This window comes from Galleria mellonella, unplaced genomic scaffold, assembly GCF_026898425.1.
Source record: "Galleria mellonella isolate WM207_F2 unplaced genomic scaffold, CSIRO_AGI_GalMel_v1 utg38, whole genome shotgun sequence".
Taxonomy (NCBI): Eukaryota; Metazoa; Arthropoda; class Insecta; order Lepidoptera; family Pyralidae; genus Galleria; species Galleria mellonella.
In genome coordinates, this window is record NW_026442090.1 from 5308803 (window position 1) to 5325695 (window position 16893).

Below are 16893 nucleotides of genomic sequence, written 5' to 3' on the forward strand. Positions count from 1 at the left end.
TGTTTGTTTGTAATAGATAGACTCAAAACTGCTTAACTAATTTTAAAAATTATTTTACATAGGCTATATATTATTATCAAAAATTGTATATACCCGTGCGCAGCCGGCGTGGATTACAAAGTCACGGGTTAGCTATGAATAGTAGGTACAGCAGTTTTCGTATATACGAGTATGCTTATAATAAACAAAATCTACGCGAGCATCGCAGGCACCTAGTCCTTAATACTCTGTCTCTCTCAGATTTTCAATACGGGATGTCAAGCATAACACCACAGCTCGCCCCTGGCTGCGTCCATCAGCGTTTCCTAATTGAACATTGCACTAATGAGCGGCGTTGTTCGGTTGCAACCCGCAATTATTCGCTCCGAGATTACACCCGGAAATATACTGGGAATTGGGCTACTCACTCGGCGCCAGTAGCGACAACGGTAATTTCATTATTAGAAACGGATCATAAACTGATTATTGTTATTACGCACCTATTTAATTCATTGGCATATTTAGGATTATTATCCAGGGGGATACTAATGGAGGCTTTTTTATTTAAATATTATATCATTTAATAAAATAAATAATATTTAAATAAGCTGCCTGAGAACCAATGGGGGATAATAGGTGATAGGAATAAAAGCAGGTCAATTGGTCCATCATAACTATTTCGAGAATCAACTACGATATATTCCAGGGGAGTTTCTCCACCGCGTGGAGATCAACCTGACTGAATTACTAACAACAGGATTGTTAGCCCCCATTACTAGCAATTCTTTCCTCCCTTAGGGGAGCAGGCCCCTTAAAAAGGCACATATGCAATCTCGAACATGTCTTAGCCTATAGCTAAAAGCTATACTTCTAATTCTAAGATGTCCCACTCGTCCCTCCCATCCTGTACGCTTATGATTTTATTAGATATGCTTTACTAATATTGGGTTGTAAAGTTAATTTTTTTCCTGTAGTGACAGATTGAAAATACAAGTATACTCTTTTTAACTTCAGTATGTAATAAGAGATTAAGGAATCTAAAAATGATACACCAATACAAGATAAAAAGACTTTAAATTAAATCCCATGGCAGGCCTCTTGGTCAACGCGGTAATAGCATTATCATCCTCTTATGGTAAAGACTTGTGCCACATGATTATGGCAATATTAAACTAAAATTAATTTAAAGCCTTATAATAAAGACACGGTGTGTAGATAGATACATAATATAAAATGTAACTATCCGCATACCGCGGTTTTGTCCGCGTGTGCTAATTTTTTTTTAATCTACGTTTAATTTCGGATTTTTGTTTTATAACATGTCAATCTCACAAAATCTAAACAGGTTATCTACTGTTATAATTATAACTAAACAATACTACTTACTAATCCACTTAAGCACAAAGCGTGTTCTATATCAAATGTACAAACTTTCAATAATTATTACTTACCGAATTAAATACATACATAAGTATAAAGCTTAATACGATACTGTTTATTAATTTAGTATCCTTATACTGTCAAATATAAAATATAGTAGATTATTATTATATTTATAAACAGCAGGTGACCCGCTTGCCAACATACTCGTGAGAAACGCTCACCTGTTTCAGTCTTTCCATATTACAGCTACTTCCTGTAGGTGTACGTACTGTATCTTTCTAGTTAGTACACATTCCAGGGTACGATAGGACTGATATACCTGAAGAAGGTAAAAGCCCTTTAAATAAAAATAATAAAAAAGAAAAAAGACGGATTCACTTCGAAATTATTATACACTTCTTAATACTAATAAAAACATACAATATTTAGCTAATAAATTAACTGACTATTGCATATTTTCTATTGTCTGTAGTTATTTGCAGTAGAATTAAAACACGTTTGTTGCTTGTCAGTAATTCAAAATATTGTCTACCTACTAATAAGTAAATACTATATCTATCATAAATACATCTCTATTCGTACTTCTTTCCATTAATCAAATTTTCTAATACATTTTTACGATAGGCAGTTATGAGAATTTATTTTATAGATACCCATTACATTGACTAGAGCGATATTCGAAAGGTCTATATAATATATATCATTTTAGGTACTCCCTTTACAGGTAAAATATTATTATTCTACCTGCGTGTTCCAATAACTGATTGTATTCCTAAGCCTCCCGGGTATGGAGCTAAGAGCAAAATGTCCTCGTATAGTGATTCCCGTGAGGAGCTCTTTCAGTTTTCGCTGAGTTAGCAAGGGCCGTGTGTGGCAGACCGAAAAAATAATTTGCCTCGCTCGAGTTCCCACTGTGACTTTTCCAGGCGGCCGTCCCGTGCATCTGGCGGGACCTATTATTAGGGGACGGCTCTTAATGCTTTCTTAGGTATTTTTATATGGTTGGCGTCTTAGTTTTTACGATTGTGATTTTTATTGAATTCCCCCTTCCGCACTAGGTGGGTGCTCGTGATATGCCTGCGGACGAAGGTGAAATACGAGCCACTTTGCCAGATTTATTTTATAGCACTATGTGGAGCACACACTTCTTTAGGTTTTATACATTTCTGCAAATGGATATAATATCTGTTACGTGTTCAATTCTTCTTGGACCAAAAAATAAATATCTTTCGATTTTCTTTATGAAATTAAACGTACCTAGGTTTCTAGATGATCTTAACATAACTTTTTAAGTCGGTTCTACCTACTATTAACTAATAATAATAAGTTCCATAGCAACATGAAAATTAATAAAAAGCTCGTGTTTCGTCTTGTTTATATTTTTTAAATTCTACGGACATTTTATAATTATCTTTCGCATCTACTCGAAAGAAAAATAATTTTAAAATCGGAAACTTCTGTGAAAGCTTACAAGCTCGGCTTAGTTTAACGAACGTGAAGGGTTTCTCTGGTGAAACTTTGCGGTGTATACTTTACACCGACTGCTAGGTAAGTGGATAAGATTACCTACACGTGTAATTGGTACCTACACTAAGTTGCTCAAAGCTTGAAGGCAAGACTTATGCAAATTCACTTAATTATTGTGTAGGTATTTGGATTTCCTGTTTACTTGGCACTCGATTGGTTACTAAGTTAAGAAACAGTTCAGATATGGATCCCAGTTTGTATTTATTTATTATCTTTGTTAACTTAGAAAATGCTGACCTTATATTTGTATGGGTTATGGTTTGGACCTATTTTTACCATCTAATATTTAAACTTCTCAGGGCATAATTTTCCAAATGCTAATAATATCACAATATATCCTTAAGGAAATATATACATGATATGAAATCTAATACTCTAAGTGTTACGTATATATAACGTTTAGAAATATCATCTATATCTATGAATTCCGAACCGTTGCCAGCTAAATTAAAACAAAAACTACAAACAAATGCAATGATATATATATATATATATATATATATATATATATATATATATATATATATATATATTTGGCGAATTGTTTATAAAAAAATAATTTTTATTTTTAATTAGGATATAAATACGAACCTTCAATACGAAAATATTTAAAACAAACAGACAGCTATTTTGTTTTGTATTATTTAGAGCTTTTGCAAATATTTTACAATTAAATAACTTTCATTTTGTAAACTGGCTTGTCCAACCTTCATTGGGATGTCAAGAACTTGTATTAAACGGACGTCGAAAGCTTTAAGAAGCTTTTCAAACTTGTTAGGTAGTTGTTTCTAATATAATTTAACTACTTACAAACTTTACACGTAAATACTTACCATCTAAAATTATGTATTTTAATTGTTATTTACATATATCTAATATAAGGTTCGTTGTAGTGGGATTAGGTAAACATTTTTTTCATACATATATACTGATATGCATGCTTATAGCATGTGTACATTGACTATATAATTACATGCACGTTAATGACAGAATATAATTAAATAAAATAAATTTACAATAAATCTATATTAATTATTATAAGATTGCAATATAAAGCAAAACTAAGTAGCATAAAAAAAGACTAAGCAGTACTATCAAATTTAAATTGTCTTCAATACGAGTACTTTATCACGAAACACCGCCAACAAGTCATAGGTTACTCCATATTCGGATTTAAACTGCATATATGATTATATTTATTACACACCCTGGTGACCTGTAATACAGGTATTCTTATACCTATCTCAGGCACCAGTCTCTCACAATTATATTTATAATTTGTTTAAAATCTCTTATTTCACTGTAATGAATATGTGAAGAGAAGATAAATCTGTTTATTATTATTATTATTACTTTTTCACAAGCGGAACACTTAAACTTAAATTAGTTTTGCACAGTGGCACATAAAATATCTTATTGATTAAATATCTAGAGATAGTTTGTGGAACTACATTTTTAATTTCACTCAACAACTCAGTCCATAACATCTACATGTCTCTATCTCTTTTCCTGTGTTGTGCCAATTTTAACCATTTTTTTTTTGCAAAAAATGTTTAAAATCGGTTTATTATTCGGGTTATTATCGGTATATCGGGTTATTATTCTAAATCTATTATGAAAGAACAGCTGGTTTAAATTGTAAAGACTTACAAATAAATTGTTTTACGTTGAAATTGAAACCACGATTGAATTTACATTAAGTACTATGATTGTTCCTTTTTTCGTCGATTCACAATACTTGAGAAAAGACAAAAAGGAATGTCGAGAGTCGAATGCTCAGCGGGCGGACAATCCTGTTTTCATTGGCAAAAGAGGGCGGCGGCCAGCGTGCGCGCAATAAGTGCAACAAACTACGCGCACGATTCATTTGATCTGACACAAATTTATCCGCGCTGCACTGCACACTTTATTTACGCGGACGACGATGTTCAGTTTGTCCTGACAAAATCATAAATTACCGACATCCTCACTGCACGAATTCGTTTAGCTTTTATTTTCGTCACGGATTTCTTGTTCGGCCGTATCGACGGCACCTTTGAAGTATGGCTCATTAGTCAAGCTTGTCCATTGACCGACTATTATAATAGTCAGACATTTTTAAAATTAGACACTTATATATGAATATAAAACTTATATATGCTGGGACTTTCTTTGCGTGATAGAATCCAAAACCAGAATATCCGCAAAAGAACTAAAGTAACCGACATAGCGCGAAGGATGAGCAAGCTAAAGTAGCAATGGACTGATCACATATCTCGAAGAACCGACAACCAATGAGGAAGAAAGATTCTTGAGTGGCGAACATGTACGGGCAAACGCGGTGTAGGACGACCCCTCGCTAGATGGAGTGACGACCTCAAATGCATTGCAGGGAGTCAGTGGATAGGGGAAGCCTATGTCCAGCAGTGGTGCAACGCATACGATCGGCTCCATACCGTCGCTTCCAAACATATCCATGTCTGCACTTAGTCAAACAGTTTTATTCATACCGTGTTCTAATTTATGGAACTGAGTGAAGTTGACATAATATTGTTAGTTATTGTATTCAAAGAAGAAAATAATCATAAAACAAAGAAGAGAAAAAGAAAAATGAATGGTGTCGCCCAGCCACAACTTCGAGCGCAAGCGACGACAGTCGAAAACATCCGATCGGATACGACGACAGGCGAACGGAGCCGGTCGCGCGTCGCAATGTACTTTCGACTATGATTGTGTCGCAAAAAAACGTACGCGGTCAATCTGTTGTGAGTGGCTTAATAATATAGACTTAAATAACACAATTTAATATCATTTAAATATTGTAAAATCCGTTCCGATCCGATCCGTTGCGAACCGTTTAGTGGAAATTTTACTTAAGTCTTTGGTATCGTTACGATAAACACACTGACTCTATATTGTGAACTTTAAAACAAACATCCATGAGTATGTCGAGTGTTATTTATTATAAACAAAAAAATATTACATATTGTATAACTAATATGCCGGCATATTAGGAACTCTAATTATTGGATAACCGAATGATCTATGGTGGGTAGAGAGTACGGGGCGGCCCGCTGTCTGGCAAATGAAGATAGACATCAACTTACTTGTACATACGGTGACTCACGCGCGGACTTTACAGCTCGCCCACCACCGCGTCGCCGCGCGCCGCCCGCTGCCGTGCCTGCGTAGCGCCCGCCCGCCCTAAATACGACTCAAAATTGTTTGATTCCTTTTTAAACTATACTAGTGATCCGGCGCGGCTTCGCACGAGTATATAGAATTTTCAAAAATAATAGCCTATATTGATATTGATGTTCGCTGATAATATAGTTTTTCTAGGTGAATAACTTTTATAAACAAACAATCAAATTTTTCCTCTTTATAATAATAATACTTTTAGAAAATAACATAATATACAATAGATAACAGTTTGCACATTAAATTAGGATAAAAATGTATTAGTCCAGGATATAAATTTTCTGTGTACTTTCATAGAAATCCATTCAGACATTTAGATTCAGTAAAAAACATTTAAGCAATTTCACAAATTTACTTACTATAATAATACGAGCATTGTATGCTTTAGAAATAAAAAGAAAATTATTACACGGCATATAAACAATCCTTAATTCTTATTAATTTTACGCTATTTTACCAACGCTATAAGCATACGCCAATTCAGAGATAAGGCACGAACACCCTCGCAGTTTCCTGCCCCTCGCAGTTTGCAAGAAAAAAATTTAAGAGTAATAAATGCAAATCTGCAATACTTCCATTTACATTGGATTAATTTGGAGTGATTTATCGACGCATGTGTCTTTTCAGCGATACTTTGTACATTGAAAACAAATTAAAAAAAAACTTCACAACAGCATTCTCTGGCTAAAAATAACTTATTTACCTATTTTTACGTTTGTGACTGGTGAGATACAGAAAGTTTATAAAAAATATTTGAATGTTCTACAATTAAAAGTTTATTAATAAATAAAAACCATACAACTATTTTGATTCAACTACTCGTTACTGTCTATGAGAAATGTCTGTTTATGAGAAATATAGCAAGTCACATGGCTGCTTCAATATCAATAACAATAAAGTTACAATTGTTGTTCATTTCATCGCCACGACTTAGACAAATCACCATTGTATTGAACAATTTGTTGAATAATCCCGACATTTGTTTCAATTATTCCGGCTTCCTTTGATAGCCGTTTACCTACATTTAAAGCGAGAAAGGGATTTGTTGACGCGTGTTCAGAATGTATATTGATATTATGTGTGTAATTATACTAATAGATATTCACGCGTTGTGCCGCTTCGTGTGCGATTAACAATCCCTCGCTCACATTTTATTATTATTACAAACATTTAACTTAAATAGCCTTATTTTAATTAATTAATTTATTTTTATTATATTTCGTTTGTCACCATTTTTGAGTATTTTATTGTATACTAGTTGCCCGCCCCAACTTTGCACGAGTGTAGTAATGAAAAAGATTTTATAATCCAAATATTAATTTATTTGTATTATTTTTCAAACATTGTCTTAACATACAAATCTTGTTCTGATAATTATAAATAAAATGAAATGTTTTTTACAAATAAATACCGCCGTTCTAAAGTGATGCGCTTATATATATCCAGAAATTGTTTTTATTTATATAAATATCTACTTATAAGCTAATTTAAGCAGTTGTGTTTGCATGGTTGTGTTTCGATTTGAAGGGTGGAATATGGCAATGAATTTACAGAATACACCTAAGTCCTCAGGAATGGCGGTTATCATTTTAAGTTACATAAAAAAAAATTAACGCAATAAAAAGTAGAAAAGACAAATTCATAAAAAAACAGACTGTAAAATAAATTTTTAGCAGTTCATGACGTCCATATATTATTTTTTATATCTACAGTCGTCATATAGTCTACAATATTTAACAACACCTCTTTTTTCAAAATTTATCAAATTCTCTCATATTTTTTTTTTATAATTCATCAAGTTACTAAAAACAATATTTATATCTCAAAAATATTATCGATTTTTTTTCAGCGGTCAGATAATTAAAACTCGATTGTTTTTTTCCGATTCTTTACGATACAATCGTATAGGCCTTATCGTATCGTAAGTAATCAGGGTTAGTTTTTCTTTGTGCAAAAAAATTTTAGATTATCCATATCTTGCTGTTTTAATGAAACTAACACCAGCCTGTTCTGTATATTTATCAACAAAAAGTCGAAAAAACAGCAGATTTTTAAACTTATATCCAATAGCTACTCATATACCTGCTAACACTACGTACAATAAGACACGTCTTTGTCTTTGTCGACCCACGACTCTCTGGGCAAAATGCAGTATTACTGATAGAGCATTGTTTTAAATAAATGCTAATGATTTATTTATGCAACCTAAAAAGGCATACAACTGATAGAAAGTTGTAACGGTCGCTTATAGAGATAATGAGTACCATGAACATAACAGAGTACTTACCGCGTTACTTTTCATGCGTTGCCATTCTATTACGTCTCTACCCTGTAATTTCATTGCCATATCTCACCCTTTAAATTGATACACAGCCATGCAACATTTCAACCGTAAAGCTGCTGTGTTTGCATGGCTGTGTTTCGGTTTGAAGGGTGGGATATGGCTTGAATTTACTGAGTACAGAGGAATAACACCTGAGTCCTCAGGAATGACAACGCATGGGGGGTATCATGGGCGAAACAGTATATTCTGTTATATCCATGGTACTGCTCATGTCTATAGGCGGCGGTTACCACTTTCCATCAGGTGGGCCGTCAGCTTGTTTGCCATTCTAAGTTGTATAAAAAAAAATGCAAACACAACTGCTTCTCGGCAGAAACACGAACGGGACAGAGGAGACCAAAACAGACGATTTTTGTACAAAGTCTCCCTCTGATAATTTCACACTGCTTATCAGTTTTTCAAGTAAAATCCTGCAGGTTTAAACCACAATTAATAACTAGGCACGTAATACATTGATTATCATCATTGTTGGTTATCATTATATTCTATAGTAACAATTAATAGCCGACTAAAGTCATGGATGACATGATTAATAATAGTCTTTAGTTATGCATTATATGTGCCTGTGTCGAATGGTTCTTAATAGGGTATCATTGTCCCGTGTGTAATGAAGCGCGATGGCTTGCTGCGACGCTGCGGGGTCTTTCCCTTGTGCTTGATTGTTACAAATTGAGATTTCTTTCGGTAATATACGCAATTATACAGCGAACTTGCTACAGTTGCACAATGAAAGGATGTGGGCTCGGAAATGATTCGTCGTTTTCTTCACGGCTCGGTAATAATTGGAACTGTATATTACTATGCCAATCGAGGCATGTAAGTAGGTACATAATATCTAATTAATGATAACCTAAAATACAAAGAAACAAATATTAGTTATAAGCTCGGTGTAAGGCAAAAGCGTACTTTTCTTTTATCCATTCTCTCTTTTAGGATGCTTAAAAAATGTTATCAAACAACAAGATTATCAGATGTCTGTACAAATTGACTCCCGAGCAATTGTGTTTGCATAATTTTGTTTATTTTAAAAGGTGAAAAATTCCTGGACACCAAGATATAATACTCAGGAATAACAATGCAAGGGGTATCATGCATGTCACCACGTATACTGCGATGGTCATGGTGTTACTGGTGTTTGTAGATGACGGTTACTACTTTTCATTAAACGACCGTCTGCTTATTACTCATTCAAATTCTCCATAAAACATTTCTTTACAAAGTTTGTTACAGGTGCAGTTTTATCGTACTATAAAAAATATTATTTGTACGTTACAACCACCCCGAGCGTAGCGTATGTCTACTTATAAGCCAGCACACGAAGTCACGTTCGGTCGGAAGTTTCCTTTAAAAGTCCCCTTGTTGTGGCGGTGCAGACTAGGTGGCCGGCACGGGGCGGGAACACGCACGGCGGCAGTGCGACAATCATACTGCATTTAATCATCATTAAAGCGAAATCAGTGGCGTGCCGCTGCAGCAGCGTCAGCTGTAATGCTCCCGTAACGTTTTTGCCACTTCCGAGGGCTTGGTTGAGCTTTTTAAAATGAATTTTCACGGACTATCGAACAACACAACAAAAGTCCCTTTTATAAGTCGCTTTATCTCATTTTTTCGTCGTTGCGGAAATGCTTGAATGTTTTTTAATATGTAAGCATTTTGTGTACTATTGCCTATACTATTAGAGCGGTAGGTATTAACAATAAAAATCCTTTTATAGAAGTCAGTAAGTATGTAAGTATGTATGGGCGTAGGTAGTAATTATAAGTGTGGTACATACAACGGAGAAAACCTACGAATATATCTTTATACTGCTACATACTTAAAAACTATCTAAAACGTATTGTAATTCTGATTGTTTGTTTTACGCTGCTGAGTGCGATCTTGGGTTCTTCGTTTTTAGTTATTTAAGTTCTCTTACATATCTAATCACTCTATACTCGTATATCTCGATTCCAGAATACTTCAACGGTTGTTAGTTTTGGCACAAATATAACCATTGCTCTTCAATAATCATTATCTGTTATCCATGTTCAACTATTTAAAATTTTATTTTCCCTTATAACTTTTTGTCAATAGAAGGTAAGTATTACTTTACATATCAAGCAGTGAGGTAATTAGATTTTGATCCACGCTACAACATTTTTCATATTTAATATTACTACATTACAATAATAAAGTACGTGAATAAATAAATGTCCATACCTAAATATCTTTATTAATTTAGGAACAGAATATTTTTTAGCGACACAATCCTTATAAAAAAAATTCTAATAATAATTTTAAAAACATATTGTATAATCGTGCTCTTTTAAAATTATCTGCATACATGAAACACAAAGCGAACTATACCGAAAAAGCTCGGTGATCTTTTGTGTAACGCGACCAGTTATGACAAAGCAAATCCTCTACCCCTCTGGCGAACTCTTTGTCTACTAGATCGAGATAGACGCGTAAAATTTGATACGGGAATTATTTTATTAGATCCAACGTACACGTGCGCGGCGTGACGAATGCGATAATGCTGCCGGCACCGGGTACAACAACGGAACAATTGCATTCCACATGAATTAACCATAATAGCGTCGCGGCTACGGAAGCTTTGTGACCGTAGCACCGTGACTCGATGTCCGGACTAGTCCGTAGTCAATTGCTATTACGTAGTAGCCTATATCGGGTTGTCGTTTCATTTCAGACTATGTTAATGTGTCGTGCAATAAAAGCCGTCATAATGGAACCATGCACAACGTTGCGCATTTGACATTGTGGGCCGTAACGTTGCTCGCGTGTCTAACGACCCTATAACGTTACGCGAATGTTGGATTTCCAACTGAAGCGAGGTAATTTGATTAATGCTAGTTGTATCCTACTGTAGCTCGATACCGTGACCAATAAATATTATCTTAAAAATACGAATAGTTGCAAAATACTTCCACCCGAAAACAAATGGTTTTGTTAGGAACGCACGAAGGATGTCATGCATTGGTGTAACAGAATGAACTTTTATGTCATCTACAAGTACGAGTCTATGTGTAGGTATACTAGTTGTCGTCTGAGGATTATCCTAGTCATTTCAAATTTGTTTAAGTTTATATTCACATTTAATAAAAATGTGGATATAAACTTAAAGAAAATTATAATAAAAAAATCCAAAGTGCATTTTTTATTACATTATTTTTTCTTAAACTATATAAATTTCATAATATAAGAAATTCATTTCATAATATAATAAAAATGTTTGACGTTTAGTGACATTCGAAAACTTATACTAAATTGCGTACTTTTTACACTTTCTTATTAATGATGTCGCTTGTTTCTTCATACTTTACTTCTTCTCTTCTCATTTAAGAGTTTCCTCTTATCTGGGCAACTAATTAATGCATCCTTTTCCAACCAGCTATATTCCAGGCTGTATTTTTGATCTTCCTATACGACATGACACCTAGTTTTTCCTTTTTTTGCCCCATATAGTTATTTCTCGGTCTTTCCCTTCCTCTTTTACACTCTATTTTTTCTTCTAATATGCTCCTTAAAAAATCGTCATGTCATACAAGGTGGCCCAGCATTTTGCCTCTTCTATTCTCTATTATTTTTATTAATGTTCATTTCACTTTCACACTTTTCATGACTTCTTCGTTTATTACTTTTTCTATCTAGCTTATCCTTTCCATTCTCCTCCATGTCCACATCTCGAATGCCTCAAGCATCTTTTTTACCTTTTGCGTCGTTGTCCATGTTTCACACCCATATAATGCTATACTCTAAATGTAAGTTTTATAAGTTTTTTACGCATTATTTTTTATATGAAAACCATCATGGTTAATTTCTATTGATTTCGTCTCGATGAGCTAACTGATCTATGTTCATCCTCACCTATCGTATTACTCCTCACTATAGTAGACCTACCCTGCCAGAATAAACTGATAACGTGAGCATAGTTACCTTTCTATTCTTTTTTTCATTTAAAATTATAAAAATAATTGTATTGATGTCTACTTGTGTAACTTTAGATTACATTTTATATACCCTACATTGGCACAGATGGACTTTGATGGTTATGAATTTGGACAAAGAGTAGTCCCCTATCGAAATTGGTAACGGTGCCATCGGCAACGCGTGTCCTTGGCAGGCACAACGAAACGTCAATGAAATTTAATATTCGAACTACGATAACCCAGTTGTCGTAACGTAAGCTATATAAAAAGCGGCAAGTACACGGCATCCCTCGTTGGAGCGGGTAGTACCGTTTGCCTGCCCGCCGTAGCCACACGTAAGCTTTCTTGTGAACTTGTTAAACACGCACCTGTGCTTTAATAATGAATAATGAGACAAATATAATGCACTGTTTAGGGAAATTAAATAAAAATGTAAACGCAATCGACTGAATGGCTTATTTTGCACAATTATTTTGTATAAATAGAAATGCAAAATATCTATACAAGTTGTAGCTCATATATATTTTGTTTTATTAGCGAAAGCACTGTTTTTAACAAATTTTTTAAATAAAAAATCTTTAGTTCCACAGAACTCAAGCCCAAAACTCTACAATGTATAGGTATATAGTCTAATTTGCTTGCTTACTTTTCCGACAGGACTACGGAACTATACTTATACCAAATTTAAAAATAATGACACATAATTATAAACAACATTCAGGCAAGATCACTTTAAACCCATTCCATATTTTTGATAAGTATGTTTAAGGATTTCTCCCTTTTTTTGTAATAATGATTTATTACATAGGTACAATAAATAGACATACGCAATAAATTAATATTATTTATTGAATTTTTTTTTATTACAAGATGAGTATGCTCTTGATTTTACCTCACCTGATAGTAAGTGACAATAAGATGTAGGATAGAGCGCGCTTACCCAGAAGATACTTATTCACTGTCGACTTGAAGAGTCCCAGATTGTATGAGTATTTCCTTGGAAACACAGAAACAGGAAGAGATCTTTGAGTTTTGTTGTACTTACTATATCTGAGTAGTAATTGAAAGTGAGAAATCTTTGGGCATATACTTTAGCCTAATGTATCTTATTCTCATGGTCAGTTCCTCAATTGCAGCATGGCAAACTTAAATACAAATACATATATAAAGAATATAATCAGTACGTATGTACTCTATGGACGAAATGCGCACTGAACGTAGACCAACAGATCAACGTTTAAAAATGATGAAGAAATATGGCTTTAGAGAAATCGAACACCTAAATGTCAATAAGTATCTACGATATATAAAAACTGTCTTAAAATTATATTTTAGGAAATTTTAATTTCAAATCCGTGTCAAAAGAAACATGCCAAATGCATTAAATATAGTGAAATATTAACAGTCTTTGTGCATTTTATAGAGTACAGTCAGCTAGAGACTGGTAACATGTAACTATAGATAGAAATAATGAAAATCGATATGCAAACTATGCGACCCGTCTTACAATTAGTTACAAATAATAAGTATAAGCATTAGTACTATAAATAAATAAACTATATATAACTAAACAAAAGGTTCCCAGTACTTTAAAGTAATATTTATATAAATTAAATATAATGTTAATATTTTTAATATTATTATTTAATGATATAATTAAAGACCTACTACTATGTAAAAATCTCTTCTCACAAGACAAAAATAAAACAAGAATTTTAGCCTACGACCTACCACCTCGCTTGTAGATCTTAGACCGTCTGGAGTGTCACGTATACACGCGTTCTCTGTTTGAACAATCTTTCACAGGACTCTATAAAATAGTGCTAGTTGATTGCGACTTTCTGCACCTCTAGGGATCTTCCTCCAGATAGCTCCAGTTATTCAATAAAATATTTTATTACACTTGCTTATCTTATAACTATTTACTGTATATTATATAACTAATTATTTTAAAATGATTAGTAATTTTATTAATAATATTACTAATTGTTTTCGCGGCTTTCGTCATCTTCCGTTTTTGTTTTTCGAAAAAATACTGTTATGTTAGTATTTTCCTTACAAAGTATCGCCCTTCCCTGTTCTTATTCTTCGACGTGTATGAAATGTTCTTTGGTTAAAATGTTTTGTTTAACTGATGGAGTACCTACTTCCTTCTATGTTTATTTTTACAATTTCATTTCATTATCCAATTATCACGTAGTCGAAGCCGTAACGTCTAGAATAAAACAATACGTTTTGATTTTTAATAACAAGCAGGTAAGTATAATTTTCTATACGAATAATCTTAATTCTTTTGTTGCAGCACTATCTACTTAGTAAATGATAGAACAAAATGTTGTTAAAGAAATCGACGAAAAGGTGCTGATATACAATGAGTTTGTTCGTTGACTTGCGTCAAATCAAGTCTTCTGTTACAAACCTTTCAGATATGGTTGATAAAATATCCTCTTCTACTCGACCAAAAGATACAACACCCGAACAACTTCCAAAAAAAGAATCTTCCATGCTGTACAGTAGCTCAATGTATAAACCGAGTACTTTAGGGTTTGGGGTTCGGTTCTCCAGTCAAGAGGACATTTATAAAGATATGCCATCTTCGAGGTTACGAAGTCACATGTCTCTACCAAACTTAGGAAAAACAGATACAAGCTACGACAGGCCTGGTACTTCCAGATACAGTGATCGTCCAAAAATTGTAGAGATAGACGAAAAAAGTGATAAAAATAGCAAGTCTACAGTACATTTGTCTTCAGAAAGCCTCAGCGATTTAATAGTAGCCTCAATAAACAGACGTCCTCACTTCGACGATAAGGGGGATACTCATCCGATGGATTTCTTAGAGAACATAAAGTACTTTATTTCTGAATTAAAAATGACCCCAGAGAAACAGTTGCCTTTTATAATATCTTGTTTAGACGGAGTACCGCTTATGTGGGCTCGCTGCTTCAGAAGTGAATTTAAGGATGTCGACAGTTTTTACGATATATTTGAACAAGAATTTTGGGGTGCCGACAGGCAAAAATCAGTTTTGTATGACATGAAACTTGGAAAATACGACGAGACGAGCTCCCGTATGAGCATGTCAGAATACTTTTTGCACAAAGTTTCCAATTATAGACATTTGAACCCTCCACCTTCAGATTTAGAAATAGTATACTCTTTGGCAGCCCATTTCCCGTCTGCCGTGGAATTGGAACTGCGGTTGGCACCAAAACCTTCTTTACGGGAGGCGTATCGAATGCTTCGTCGGAGAGAGGGCGAGAACGCTGACTTCCTTCCCAACTATTTGTACGAAATGTGTGAAGCGTTTCAACGTGGCTCGAGGCCAGAATCAGCACGACGTCCTGACTCCTCGCCCTCGGTATCAAAAAACGAACACAGAAGCAAAACTAAATAACGAATTATAACAATAAACAGAAATCCTTTATTTTATATGCACTAGTGTTATATTGAGTATTATATAAATACGTAATTTTAAACAACACTGCCATTTTAAGTAGGTGATTTTAAATATTCTTAATTTAGAATTTATATATACATATAGCGTAAATGTATATAATATTTAGAAAATATATGATAAAATAAACGTTTCAAAGAATTGTTCAGTTGTTAACTTTCTTATTCCTTTATCTCTAAAGAGCGTAAGGACGACAATGGTTGTATCACATAGCGTAAATGCTACGGCGATGCTACGATTGTGTCGTATCGTATCTTTAGTTTTGTTAAAATATTCCATATTGTCAAAATTAAAATGTAGTATCATATCAAATTATTTTGGACTGTTATTTTCCTAGTAGCATAATGCATATATTACCATTCCTAAGGACAAGCTATTTCAATGCATAATCTAGGAATAATATCTCAATGATCTCAATCGGGAGTATTTGTCGTAACCTGAAGCAATTAGAAATCGAAATCTAATATTTTCTAATTTTGAGCCGACTTAAAAAAGTAGGTTCTTAATTCGGTGGTGTTTTTTTTATATTTCTTGCCTCACAACTCCGTCTATTTAGTAAATTCATTGTTATCTGGAAGGATATATTTGCAGATTGGTCTCATAGAAATTTTATTAAAATCGGTACGGTAGTTTAGTTTTTAATTTAACATTACTCTTTTATTAAATCAAAATAACTGATTTTGCCACGATTGAAGTCAGTTTCTTTTTGAGTACCACGATCTTCAATTATAAATCTATACATACAAAATCGTCTGTTTTGTCCTATCAAAGCACAGCTAGGTTTATTTTATATCTACTATGAAATAATTTTTAAAAACATGTAAACTGACTAATGTCAGTTTACTATTTCATTACTTGCTGCCACAATTTTTAAAACCAACCATTTCATGGTTTAAAAATATGTAGTCTTAGATCACAAGCTGCTTTTGGAAACGTAAATACTTCTCATCATCATCATATATATCATCTTGAGGGGCTGAAATTAAGTGAAAAATATTTAAAAAAAAATATTCACTTATCATCATTAAGTACAAATGTACTCACACAAAATATTAAATAATAATATATAATAAGAATATTAGGATTTATAAAAT

General features: G+C 33.5%; 1 protein-coding gene across 3 annotated transcripts in view; it reads left to right on the forward strand.

Annotated features, from left to right (window-relative positions):
* Nucleotides 1-16893, forward strand: part of LOC113522890 (protein Wnt-11b-2-like) — a 29008-nt gene that overhangs the window by 1829 nt on the left and 10286 nt on the right. The window contains exons 1-2 of one of the 3 annotated variants that reach the window (XM_031914072.2): nucleotides 12596-12677; nucleotides 14645-15867. The exons of 1 other annotated variant lie outside the window; for it this stretch is intronic. In XM_031914072.2, coding sequence (XP_031769932.2) covers nucleotides 14714-15739 — 1026 coding nt within the window. In that variant the 5' untranslated portion in view covers nucleotides 12596-12677; nucleotides 14645-14713 and the 3' untranslated portion in view covers nucleotides 15740-15867. Of the gene's footprint in view, nucleotides 1-12595; nucleotides 12678-14644; nucleotides 15868-16893 lie in introns of those variants that run through there. One more of the 3 variants, XM_052897707.1, reaches the window with a different exon arrangement.